The sequence below is a fragment of the Anguilla rostrata genome, chromosome 18, assembly GCF_018555375.3.
Source record: "Anguilla rostrata isolate EN2019 chromosome 18, ASM1855537v3, whole genome shotgun sequence".
In the NCBI taxonomy this organism is placed as follows: Eukaryota; Metazoa; Chordata; class Actinopteri; order Anguilliformes; family Anguillidae; genus Anguilla; species Anguilla rostrata.
This window is the reverse complement of record NC_057950.1, coordinates 9,353,879-9,368,069: the sequence shown is the minus strand read 5'-3', so window position 1 is coordinate 9,368,069 and position 14,191 is coordinate 9,353,879. Positions and strand designations below refer to the sequence as shown.

Genomic DNA, 14,191 nt, shown 5'->3' with positions numbered 1-14,191 from the left:
ATTTAAATTGTGGATTGGTTTTAAATTCTAAAACCAAAAGGCATGATTTCAAATGAAGTCTATATGGTGTACGATCACATTGGTCAGTGATGGCTACAGATTTGCCACAGACCCTCATGGCATAATAATTCACCCATAAAACTATTATGTTCTCTCTGGCAACCGAGTAAACAAGAAATGTAGATTGATTCTGTTGAGTATTCAAGTTAGCCTTGCGTTTAGATAAATGCAGTTCATGATATCTCAAAAGTCAAATGTAGCTGGCAAAACAGGAATGACAACTTGGTGAGGTCTACTCAATGGAATGTGACCATTTCTTTTTTTCTTTTTTGTACATAAGAGAGAAATTTCAGCTACCAGTTCTCAGAGGACTGTCTGAATCACTGAGGTGAAAACACTGAGTACAAACATTAATAACACAAAAACAATGTAAACAATAAGTTTATCAGCATCCTGCTGATGATGATGCAGATTCCTAATAGATTTCGAATGGACACTCGTCCGTTTCATCCATCATTTGAATTCCAGAGAAGTGTTGCTAAGGATTTTGGTGACAGAGATTTACTTTCGCCCGATTTTCTGGACAAACAAAATATGCGATTAAAAACAGTAGCTAACTGCTATTTGTCCTATCCCCAAGGCAAAGGCCTTTGACTTCTGACTCTCTCACACGCCAGGGGGATGATCATAATTTTTTATAATCTAATAACTGTCTGCAACAACTCAAGCAACTGCTAATACTACAATGATGGATCAGAGGGGCTAAAATTCCCCTCTGATCCCTAAGCAATCAATCTGCTCTTTGTATACAGGCTAGCAGAAGTGATTATTCATGATGTGTTATTTCCATTGAGCTGTAAGCGTTTTCATGAGCGTTTGAAAACAAGCATTTCTATGTACGCAAAAAAAAATCAAAGGCGAAAAGTGTGGTTTTTTCCAAAATAAAAGGCAACTTCTTACGATAGACATAATGATAAACATTCCAGTGGCAAGTAAAAGTCCTAAAAGCAAGCTACTACTTACCCTTGCTAAGATCTACCCATCATGACTTTTGTCCCTGCTTGGAAACCCAGTATATGTTACAGTAATCATAGTGTTGTGTTCTTCAAACTAATTTACATAGCTTTCGAACGCAATTTACAGCTTTCTTCTAGCTGAAACTACAGCTTAGCTTATTCTACTGCGTACCGACTTACTTGCACTTTGCATTTTCACGAGTGCATGAGTGGAAGCTTAGCACACGCTTTATTGGAGCTTTGTTTATTTATTGGCAAACACTGCAGACACTGCAGTAGTGGAAAAAGGGAATTCTATTATTGCAAATCGCTATGATTAAATATTTTTGTTCATTTTCCTCCTTGTGAGCTCTCACTCTATTGTGATCAGGTTTACTGCTGACAAGCCAGCAGCCTGGCAGCTGATTGCAGGTCAGAGAACTCAGCAAAGTAAAACCAAGTGGTTTGATTGTTTTCTAATTTCATTTATATTGTGTGACAACTAACCATTATGAACAATTATAATTTTGGAGATAATGATGTTTATTTAAGACAGGGGATTCTTACAAATGTTATTCTTACAAGAATTTAAGTGGGGTTTAAGGGGTTAAATTTACAAAGAGATTTTATGGGAATTCTGCAAATAATGCAACTGACTTAAAAGCCAGCTTATAGCCAAGTAATGGCACAGCGAGCAAATTATAATTTCTTAATACTTCCCTTCGCTACTTAAAACACCGGCTAGTAACCAGTATCCATAATAAGGCATTTTAGACGGCTAATTGCATTTAGCTGAATTTTCCATCAGTGTCTCTGTTGCACAGCAGAACCCAAAGTAGGTGGCCTAAAGGTTCTCACCTCCTTCAAAATAGAAAAACCCCAAAATATATTGACCCTGATGTACTGAAACAGCCTAAAACTGGACCCTATTAAGGCCCAGAAAGAAAGCACACACAAAAAAAAACAACCACTTGAATCTGACGTTAATGCAAAGCACTTAACCTTTACTTGAAAGAACTTAATATACATCCTGAAAAAAAAAACTGATAATAAACACACATTAAGAGCAAAATCAATCATGATGGATTTTCTTATTTTTTTGCAGTAACCTCTGAACAGAGCGTGACCTGGTGAATGTCAACAGCATTGTTAGGCAGAAACAATAGTGAGAAGCCAGTCCAAAAAAAAAGCATGGGCATCCACACCTGTAACCGATTCAGTACAACTGTATAAAATACCATCAAGCATCAGCCCATAAGACCTAGCTTGCTCGGGGAGAAACATGGTTTTCCTCCAACTTTGGTTCACCTGCAATGCACATATCATAAATAACCATGTGTGGGGTTGGGGAAACAACAGTCCAAACTAGTCCTACAAGCAGGGACCTTCAATTTCAGAATGGCCAAAAGCATAACGTGGTCATCGTCGAGTCGGAAACGAAGAGCGGTGGGGTAGAGACGGGCGTGAGCCCTGACCTGCTGCAGCTGACTACGCGCTAACGCACGCCAGCTAGCGGACTCAGGGAAGGCCCTTAAACGAGAACCGCCCCTTCCCCCCCCCCCCCTTCCCCTCTGGCACTGAGAAACATTTTCATAAGGATCAGTTTTCTGCATGAGATCAAGAAAAGCAAAAGCTAATAAATGTTGTTTTTTTTCTTTCTTTTTTTAAATTCAAGCCTTGCCACCTCCTCAGCTAGGGTAGTCAGTATTAGTCGTACACGTTTCCCAAAACTACTATTCTTTTATCATTATTAATCTTCTAGTTAAACCCAATAGGCTTCAGCTGACGCTTGCGCCATCTCTCTTGCCTGTCCGTTGATCAGCACACCGACGCTGTGCTTCCGCTGATCAGCTAAGATGAAGGATTATTGTACATATTTAAACGGTTTTCTTTAAAAAGGACACTACAGTAGTTGACAACTCAAAAAGTATTAATAATATGATGCAAATGGATAATTTTATAAACCTACAGCAAAACAAAACAAACTTCTTCAAACTGTGTACATATTCTTCGTCGTGGATCCGCTTTTGCTAGAGGTGTCGTCATGTGACTGGTAGCCAATGAGGGCTTTGCTGGGGATGTTCAAACGCTCTTTGTACTGTTGCCTGCAGTTGAGAGATGACAGACAGCGTTGCGACACAGAGTGAGAATACACATGCACATCTGAAGCACATTTAAAAGGAAGAGCTTCGAAAAAGATTTAGCAAAGAGCAGGATGGGAGGTGTAGTCCAGAGCTTAAGATTTCAATGCGTATCTGACATGGACCAAACTACACCTCCCATGGGCAACTTATGGAAGTGTCATTTGCTTTACCTTCCCTACACAGCCCTAATGAGTATGATGTGCGCATATGCCAATGCTGAGGAGTGGGAACATGCTTAACACACACACAATATGTTTAGAATTTAACATTTAGCGTTATTCTGTGGTTGTTTTTGCATATACTACGCATACCCTGACAGAAACCCAATACACAACTGCAATGTGTTAGGCCTGTCTATTTTTGTAATTCTGTTTGCACAGCACCACCAACTAACTGGTGGCTGCGAGTAGTATTTTTAATGTTCAGCACAAATCTCACAGTAGCAGTTTGTGCCATCTTCATTTTAAAAATTAATTATCGTTATAATTAAATGGTTAACAAACAAAGAGGTTTTCAAAAACAAATAAGTCACCGAACACATGGTGGATTCGGCAAGGTGAAGAATGTGTGATACATTCAGCCCCCTGTACGGTTAGCTCCCTGTGTGAGCTCATAAAGACATTCAAAACTACATTACTGCCACCTAGTGGACAAAAGGGGAGCAGCCTGAGCACAACCATTGGGCAGCAATAGAAAGTCTAAACTAAGGAATTCAGGGAAAATCCGGCATCCAACACATTCCAGTATCACACAAACAATTTAAGAAAATTGTTTTAAAATTTTCAAGTTTCATCAAAGCTAAAATAAGTACAATAACTGAAGTGAACTTAAATTATTGAAATTGAAACAAAAAGAGCGAAAGGTTGGTCAGACTCACCCTATTGTCATAATAGCGTCCCTATTTTGGCAGTTTCCAGTCCAGATGGCTAATTTGTCCCCCTTTGGCCGGACGTTGACCACAGCCCCACACACATCATCGCTGGCCTCATCGAACGACTCTCCGATTAAGCACAACAGCTTCAAAAACAACCACAGGCGTACAGGTCAGCTGACTGGCCACCACTATCCCCTCATAGCAGCTACAGTACATGGTCTCCATGCCGACAGGCGTACAGTCCACCCACATCAGATCCCTGCTGACCACTGTGTTCAAGATGTGTGCCTGAGCACTGTTAGAGGCAGAATGCCATGACTGAGCACTGTTAGGCAGAATGCCATGACTGAGCACTGTTAGAGAGGTAGAATGCGATGAGTGAGCACTGTTAGGCAGAATGCGATGACTGAGCACTGTTGGAGAGGCAGAATACAATGACTGTGCACTGTTAGAGGCTAAATGTGATGACTGAGCACTGTTAGAGGCAGAATACAATGACTGTGCACTGTTAGAGGCTAAATGTGATGACTGAGCACTGTTAGAGGCAGAATGCGATGACTGAGCACTGTTCGAGGCAGAATGCGATGACTGAGCACTGTTCGAGGCTAAATGTGATGACTGAGCACTGTTAGAGGCAGAATACAATGACTGTGCACTGTTAGAGGGGCAGAATGCGATGACTGAGCACTGTTAGGCAGAATGCCATGACTGAGCACTGTTAGAGGCAGAATGCAATGACTGTTCAGCAAAGATCTTAGAGTTCACAGTTGAGAAAAGATGCTCATTAGCAGTGTACCTACACCATGATTTCAGTCAACCACTGCTCTGCTGTGGTGTGGCCTGACAGCGCCGTTTCGGCACAGAAAGCCTAAAACACTCGCCAGGAGCGCGCGGGGCTCACCGTCTCCATCCAGTAACGGTCGAGGTCGTTGTGTCGCTGCTGTTTATTGAGGGTCATTAACCATCGGCCTCCGAGTTTATTCCTGTCATCCTCCCACATGGGTTTGATGCCATCCTGAAACAGCAGGCAGAAAAGGGTTTGTCGATCCTTCAGTCTTCAGAATCTAGCAAAGCACCGTTCCGCATGCACAACACGGCAGAACAGCACAGGCGGCGCACAGAACTATAGAAAAAAAGTACAATTAAAGTACAAAAAAAGGAAAGGCCCGAACTCACAGGAAATGATGTTTTACTGGCTGAGTGAATGTGGCCTTCCCGGCGTGAAGCTAAGACTAACCATGCAGAGCCTTACAGGGCTGACTGAATGCGGCCTTCCCGGCGTGAAGCTAAGACTAACCATGCAGAGCCTTACAGGGCTGCGAGCACAGGGCAGACAGGATTGGCCTAATCGAATCCATTTCCAAGAAATATAATGCGTATCTGTATGTGCTGTTACTAATGGTGAGATAACCGCAAACAGCATGCAGATGATAACGATCCGACTATTCACTACAAGGGAAGAGAATTTTTTTAAATAAGCCATTTCAAAAACACATTATTCCCAGATTTCCCATGGAACAGGAGGTGATGGCTACCCACGGTCTTACCTTAAATAAACAATAGTCACATCCATACCCAAGCTTGCTCGGCTGCTGTATGTGATTATATAATCTAGAGGACAAGATCAAAGGGACAGGTTAGTGCCTGTAAGAAAATGATCACAACAATGCACAGAAAGACCTATATTCAGGTTTGCTGCTTTAAATCTGTGTTCATGATTTCACGGTGGCAAAGAGCCATGTCTGGTATTAAGGGAGGCAGGTAGATACTGAACAGGGACAAAGGTACACTGGGTGTTGAATGGAATTGCAGTTTACAATGCCGTTTGATAAAGAAAAACCACAGAGAACTTCTGCAGGGCCCGGGATAATGTGAACTCGTTTTGAGGTGAGCAGCAGTAAACATGGGGCCTGGCACTAAGCTGCTACCTTCAGGGAAAGTTAAGAGGAGCAGCCAAATGTCCACTTTTAATATATCTGACAGGAGCAGGGAGCCCAAACCCATCTCTTAATGTAAACAAAGAGCAGCCATGTCATCTAAGATTATTTTAAAAGGCATTTGAAAAAGAATACGTCAGTCTTTTTTTCCGCCGTCCAGCTCATGTGCAGAATTTACGGTGACGTAATGCTGGTGGTGTGGGAGCCCAGGGAAATGGACTTACGCCCAGAAGTCTTCCACTGTATCAAACTTGGCAATGAGTCGAAGGTTTTCTGTCCAGCTTTTGCTTTTGTCATTTTTGAAATACCAGAGGGCCCATCTGTAGACGAGAAAGGAAAAACACTCTTTTAGGATCGCCTCTCGTTAGGCCAAGCGTTCGGACGGCCAGCTTCCAGGTCACTTCAGGACACCGCTGTCACACTCTCCCCCCTCCACCGAGTCCACCGCCCCGCAGGGAGAGAACTGGCAAATGGCTGCCATGTTCCCACAATGCCGCTGTGAGAACTGAAGCTGCTGAGCGTGCTCATCAGGGGTGGAGCCCCGTATACCTGTCAATTCAGTACAGCCCCCACACACAAAGGAACAAAAATTAGGGGAAAAACCCAGCAAACCCCGGTGAATTCTTTTGGAAGGAAAGTTTTGGATTACTGAAGTACAAGTTGATCTCGAAATTCGTCTCCAGTGAAGTATTTAGAAAATTTTTCTGTTAGCTTCGTGCTCATCGAGAATTGCGAACAAAAGCGAATGACCCGAAAACAGGTCTGAAACGTGAGGAAATGAATGGCAGATGGGGAAATGTGTTTGGCAGACTGTCTGATGTGAACGCACCTCAGGTGACGGTTGCCTTAGAGACCTCTGTTCATTCACTCTGGAAAAATTTCAGCCAAGGTAAATCTTTAGCTAACAAAAACAATCATGATTCTAAAACAAATTTAGTCAGGACAGAATGTGTTCTATCCTGTTAATTAATAGATTATTATCATGCGCCTCCACTTTTCACAACAACCAATTCCAGCTCAGGCAAGCTACTTTGTGAAAAAAAGTCTGTTACTCTTTTTTCAAACGCAGATAAGAGACCAGACACCAACACACAAACACTAACAAATACACAAACAAACAAGCACACCCACACACCTTAAATACTGTCTATTCCAATGATCTACTCTAACTGGTACTTTAGGGGAAGGTAAAGGAGGGGGGGGTGGCTGGTATTGAATGTGAAAAGCTAGACTGCCGTGCTGGATTCCTTTAGGCACAGATTCCACCGCTCCTAGCCGACTCACGTTACACATCATCTGGAAGGAGAGGCAGGCCTGCCAGCTGGGCTCCCAGCACACTGCACCCACAGCCATAAAGCAGCCTTAGGCTGCACTTTCAAAGGCCAGCAAACTGGACGACATGAACCGAGCACTGTGACATCATCAAACCTGAACGAACGCAGAGCAAGCGATGACATAATGACAGGCTTTTAAAAGCGCCTGCTCAGGCCCCGGGTGGGTGCCAACGGTGGCACGTAGAGCGGACACACACAACTACAGCGAGGAGCAGTTAGGTCTACTAATCCACATTAATAAATTTAACGCGAAGGGGAAGCTCTGACTCTGTGTATGACGCCCCCGCACCCCCACCACCGCCCCAGTCCCGTCTCCACGGCAGCACACGCACCGTGAGGCAGGGCAGTGAGGGAAAAGCACAGAAAGGCCTGGAACATGTCCGAGCTGGTGAGGTCAGCACTTCTCCCACCTACGCTCGCGTGAACGAGAAAAGGGCGAGGTGGGGGAGCAGCGGGGACTCGAAGGTCATCCTAAAGCTGGGGTCAGAGAGAAACCTGCCTCTGCTGTGGCATTTACAGCACTGGACCAGTCCACAACAGTAGTAACCAACCGACCCTGGTCCTGGAGATCTACCATCCAGTAGGCTTTCACTCCAACCCTAACAAAGCACACCTCACTCAACAGTGAGAGGTCTCATTGAGCAGCTAATTAGTAGAGTCAGACGTGCTAAATTAGGGTTGAAATGAAAACCAATAGGATGATACAGTAGATCTCCAGGAACAGGGTTGGTTACCACTGGTCTACACCAGGGTTTGTACTGTGTAACTAAGTGTGCCAGAACACTGCCAGTACTCCAGCTGCAGGGGGCCTGCAGGGAGGGGCCTGGGTACTAATGACCTGGCACTGCAGCATAATGGAAAACTTTATCAGGCCTGTATGACGTCAATATTGACAAGGACGCCTTGAAATGTGGCTCAGAGCTTTCACATTTTCCATCTCCCTGCTTAATGCTGACATAAAAACCTCAGTAACAGCACAGACTGATGACTGTTTTCCCTGCTAGCATTACTCCTGATCAAACTGGATTTAATAAAGTGTAATTAAACTCATTTACATGATTCCTCCCCCCCCCCCCCCCAACCCAACCCAACCCAACCCCAGGACCATAGACACATATTCAATGTTATTTATAGGCTTTCCAACACTGGCATGATGAATCTTTTCAGATGCAAAGAAAGGTTTTTTTCCGCACAGAGAACTGGCTGCCTTAATCATTTTCCGAGCCGCCTTGACAAAAAGTGTCGGTAATAATAAAGCCCATTTTACAAACGTTGCGCACAGCGGATTAGTGCCATTTGAACATGCAATGACAGCAATGCTCCAGAGTGGCACTGTAGTGTATTCAACACTAACGCACAAACTTTTTCTACCAAAATATAGCCTAAGCATAGCTAGTTGAAGCTACATGTTACATTTACAGAATTAAAAATTCTGAGCACATCCACTTAGTCTGATGTGACTCACAAACTGTGTTGTGAGCTGTTCTATAGCAATGAGCCGATGACCTTAAAACAGCTCTGACAGACCCTTAATTACACAGCAATAAAGCTGTGGTAGAAAACCTTTTTTAAAAATTGCTAAATGACCATGATAAATCTGTAGCAAATGGAGTATGACATTTGTTGAGAGAAATTCAACGCCACATATCATGTTTAGGTATTCTAAACTTGCTTTTGAAACTCCTCTGGTCTCTAGTTTGCTTTTTTATTTTACTGAAGGTTTAGCACTAGCATGATTGCTTTTGAGGCTTTGGGCATGCCCCTAAAGTCATAACTAGAAGTGATTCTTTTGCTTAACCGCAAACCATCAAGAGACCAAACCGTTGTTTAAAATTTTTTATTTTTTTAAACACATCAAAAGAATCACTTCAAGTGATGCCTGTAGGAGCGTGCCCAAAGCCTGAAATCTTGCTGGTGTTAACGTTCAGTAAGATGGGATGTGGTTTGATTTCAGCCGAGTTTGCCCTCTTAAAGTGCATGAGGGGGCCCATGAGCAGACTACTGCCAGATCGACCAAAAGAGTGTGCAGGGAAAAAGCCATTTGGAGATGAAAGAGAGAGCAAGGCCATGACGGGCAGTTTGTAAGGTCTGTGTGATGCAATAGGGACCCGATGCAGCTGACAGAAACGGGGGTTTATGGGAGCAGATTTCTTGGGGCGCGACGCCTGGGCAGATGAGTTCTGGACATGCCGGAGTTTATGAAGACAGGCCGAGGAAAAGGTCATGGCAGTCATGCACGAGAGAGGAAACGAGTCCCGGCACCAGCGCGGGCGAGGCACGCAGTGGAGACGGTTTTTGTGATAAAGTTAATCGGAGCTTAAAAGCAGAGTATAGTAGCAACGTATCCCCCCAAATCTGCAATTTCACAGAACCCCCCCCCCCCAACTACCCCTCCTACAAAGAAATCCTGAAATCCGGGGAGAAAGAGATCTGTTCAACAACGACACAGCACACCATCATTTTAATGTTTTATTTAATTTACAATTGCCTGAAATGCATTTTAGTGTTGTCTGATTTTATCTGGTTTACGTATATATTCTATGAAATGTATGAATAGAACTTTAACAAGAATTTCATCAATATGAGTGTCAAAGTCTACTTTGTAATTAGTAATGTATTCTATGAATCTCAAAATACAATTTCTGTCATTTTATTTGTAAATATATTATTTACTTAACTAAAAGTAATTCTATACTATCCTGCTATTCCCAATGGTGATGTTGTGATGTCTGTCAGATGCGAGGCAACTAATATCACCGTTTTATAAATCTATGGTCTGCTATCTTTCCTCGTAACTTCAGGAAGATACAGGCTGTCAGGTAGCTGTGCAGGTGTCACCTATGCTCTACAACCTGGTTTATGAACAGGGGGTCGGCAGACCCCTGGGGGTCCATGGGGTCCCTGGCCAGGCTTGATATGCAATGACTACACATATATGGGAAAATATTTCAAAATATAAAATCTATTTTCAAAATATGACCTAAACTTATGATGGGGATCCCATGGATACCTCAGAACCTGGGTGTGGGGGGGGGGGGGGTCCCAGGATTTAAAAAATGTTGAAAACCCCAGCTTTACAAGGACCAGCATGGGCCGTTACCAAATTATATAAGCATTCCCCAAGTCTTTTCCCATTCACATCGGGCGTATCAGTAGGATACTGATGGAACCAAGGTTCAATTCACATCCGTTACCACTAGGGTGGAAATGCACATTCTACAGCTTTAAATCTTAAGAACATAACCATGACAAAGAGACCAACTGCAGTCACCGTGGCGACCAGCTGCCAGCGGCTCAGGGGCGTTCCTGAATATAGACCACTCTGACTGTAGGACTGTGGGATGTTTGACCAAACATCACCTCCACACAGGGCAGAAAACTAACCTTTTCATCTACTGGCCACAGTGCCTGGTGCATCCAAAAACTAATCAGCCATTTTCACCATTTTTCCACACAACTAGATATTTAGAATAGAACAGGGCCTTCAGGTGACGGGTGGTTACCGGCCAATGCAACTGGTAGAGTAGACAAACTTATCAGCCACAGATAAAATTCACCAGTATTTGGCCAGCGGCTGGTGTTAATTCCGCAACCAGCCTTCATGCTTTCCACACATTTCTAGGACTGCCTTTTCCTGGGTCAAGGGTTTTATGGCTTTTCTTTTTTATTCCTTTGGGAAAATTAATGAAAAAAATGACTAAACTAAATGACTTTGTTTAGTATAAACTGACAATTTTCACTAGAACAACACATTTTAACAAATCCAGCTTTGATTGATTGATTTGATTATGTAAAGACCAAGAGAAGTGACATCCTGCCACAATACCAAGTCAAAACTGATTTGCACTAATGTTTTGCATGTTTCAATTTCAGGGCTGAACCAGACACCACAACCAAAATTACACCAATTATCAAAGACGGATAAAGCCATTAAACATCACACTAACTAAATTAGCTTTTTTAAAGGCATTTTCACCAGTTGTCCAAATCCTAGGGAGAGTAGAACATGTGCCTTTCCTGCCTAAACAAACCGACCCCTGAGCAAGCAGAGCAGATTAAGGTCAGTGGCTGATCTCAGGATGCCACCATATCAAGCTGCCACTATACGGGTTGTGAACCGTGCAGGATGCTTCCACAATTTGGTTTTTCAAACAGATAGCATCTGTTTACCCTTAGCATCTGAGACGACATTTAAATCCTCAAACCGTACTGCTACTCATGCAATGCCCTGCCGCTGCGGCGTAGGGCAGGCAGCTACATAATGAAACAGCTCCATTCCACCCCTTCCATAATAATGACCGGCAGAATTCAGCAGCAGAGCCGACTCTTGCGACATCCGGCCCTAATGTGATACAGCACATTTTCAGCAACACGGGGCAGAGATTCAAGGCCAAGAAGCTGCTGGCACTCACTTCAGAATTTCCTAGACAAATGCAAAACTTGCCGGTTCTAATCCAAAACAACAACGGCAAGTGTTAAGACGACAACCTGTGCGTAAGTGAGAAGGCACTGTTTGTTTCCTTTTCAGACACTAGGCCATCAATGGCAGTATGTGGCAGTGCACTGGTACCTGTTTTGCAATGGGTGTTTGATGTACTGTTCGGGGCTAGCAACTGCAGAGAGAGTAGTCTCAGTCGGTCCTTCTTCAGTGTCAGCTGCGCGCTGTTTAAAGGGAGAAAGAAAAAATCCTCATTTTCACATATTGGACAAGAATGGTCGAAATGTGCAGAGCCACACTGCCCTTCATTCTATGTGCCAACAAATTTTCAATGTTTATGGTTTCTCAAAATTTCTCACCAAAATACACCGATCAGCCACAACATTAAAACCACCTGTCTAATATTGTGCAGGTCCCCCTCGTGCCGCCAAAACAGCTCTGACCAGTCGAGAGTTTTTAAAATCATGTGGAAATAATTCACCCTCTAACAACATCTTAGCTTTTTATAGCCCTGTAGCAACTAAAAATGTAATAAACTACCAATAGTGTAATAACTCCCAATAATGTAATCCATTTCAAATTTTTCATGTAATAAAAACCAAAAATGTAATAAGTAGTAGTAGTGTACTTTATTGATCCCCGGGGGGAATTTTCACTGTTGCAGCATCAAAGACAACAAAGTAACACAATCATATACAAATTTACAGTAGATACAAAATATCAGATACAAATATACAGTAGATACAAATATATACAGAAATCCAAATATACCAGAGGACACCTTCAGGAGTCCATGCCTCCATGGGTCAGAGCTGTTTTAGCGGCACGAGGGGGACCTACACAATATTAGGTAGGTGGTTTTAATGTTGTGGCTGCTCGGTGTATACTACAGCAGTAATCTAAAAGATGTATTGCGGCTAATGACCATTTCAGGTGAACCCGGTGTTGAAAACCTGATTCTGTTATAATTCACTTAACATGTCCCACTACATTTTCCCAACGTGAACACGTGTCAGTTTCTAAGCAAAACCAACATGCCAGTTGTGTGTTACTCCAGCGAAAGTAATTATTTGAGAAAATGACATGACTGGTCGCCTAAAGTTAGCTGTTGTGGGTTGACAACGTAGTCTGAAATCTGAGACATTGCCAGCTATGTGCATCTTTGTGCAACCAAACTAAAACGACTTTAAGGCGGAATTTCTGTCGCAGATGTGTTCTTCTGAGAAACTGGACGCCTTTTACCCGCTCTTTCACTAAAATTTAGCTGTAGACGCGAATCTATAATTGTCTTCTTAGTAGCCATGATTAGTATGAAGCCAGTTTCATACATCTGTACACATAAAGAAGCAAGATGTTTATACGGCTAACGACAGTTGACTGAATCCAATGACTGAAACGAATGAGCTAGCTGGTTATTCAGCGGCTAAAGTTAGTTATCATTGGTGAAACGATTAATCCACAGTTGTTGTGATAAAGCTACAGATCGAATACTAAAAAAAAACTACAGCGTGTGTAGAAGAGTACGTGTCCTTCTTGGCTAGCTAGCCAGTTATCTATAACGTATTTTGAAACGCAAGCGTTTTCTTTGATGCTTAACAGTCGAGGATGTAATTTAATAGGCTTCATATTAAGAGCAACATATTCTTAGCCAACGGTAACTACTACAAGAAAACACTGGCTACAGTTGATATCGAAGTCATAATAGAATGCGTTGTATTTGAAGGAATGGCCCAAATTACAGTGTCTCAGCCCTTTCCTATGCAACGTTACTTGACTCAAGCTGTGCGAATGCGGTTCATTCAGCGAGCTTGCTAGCAAAGCTAATCAGTAATGCTGTTGCGGTTAGCAGCTAGCACTAGCAAGCTAACGTTAGGAAACTAGCAAGAACAGGAACACACGTGTCTTGTTTGCAATTCCATCATACAAATGAATTGACTGTCTAAGGGGACGTGGATAGCTACGGTCCCAAATTAAATTTCACCCAATGAAGCTTCCAATAAAATTAAACCGTAAATATAAATCAGTTGAATATGTATCGACCACAACTGTCCAGTCCATGTAAACCAAGTCGACACTAGCCAATACCACCCCTCAATCCATTAGCTAGCTAGCATAGTAACGTTAGCATTTGGGATGAACATGTTGGAACCCAGACAGTAGCACTGATATAGCTTCTCATACTATATACTCCCATTACACCTCCTTCATTGTACCGTAATATTTACACGCGGCACTTGGTGCCATCTTAATCGTATTTATGTGTAATTCCTGGTCGACTAAGACCTCCAGCTGCCCGACACCTCATTCTCCCTTACCGGCTCCGATGTCGCCATCTTGCCTGAATAACCCTCCTGCCGTTCGGCGCTGCTGCGTCACACGAGCACGCGCATAACTACGGCAGCCGGCTTAGTGCATGGCTGCATGTGTGTGGCAGCAATGCATGACTGCATGGCCGCGTCCGAATCAGCG

General features: G+C 43.1%; 1 protein-coding gene across 1 annotated transcript; it reads right to left on the bottom strand.

The window, feature by feature from the left end:
* Positions 1–1,978: 1,978 nt before the first annotated feature.
* eif4e1c (eukaryotic translation initiation factor 4E family member 1c) lies at positions 1,979–14,191 on the bottom strand. The gene is made up of 7 exons (XM_064317017.1): positions 14,038–14,191; positions 11,855–11,946; positions 6,175–6,270; positions 5,561–5,624; positions 4,915–5,028; positions 4,017–4,156; positions 1,979–3,100 (listed from the first exon to the last, which is right to left on the bottom strand). The coding sequence occupies exons 1-7, from the start codon at positions 14,053–14,055 to the stop codon at positions 2,986–2,988; spliced, it is 639 nt and encodes a 212-aa protein (XP_064173087.1). The 5' UTR covers positions 14,056–14,191; the 3' UTR covers positions 1,979–2,985.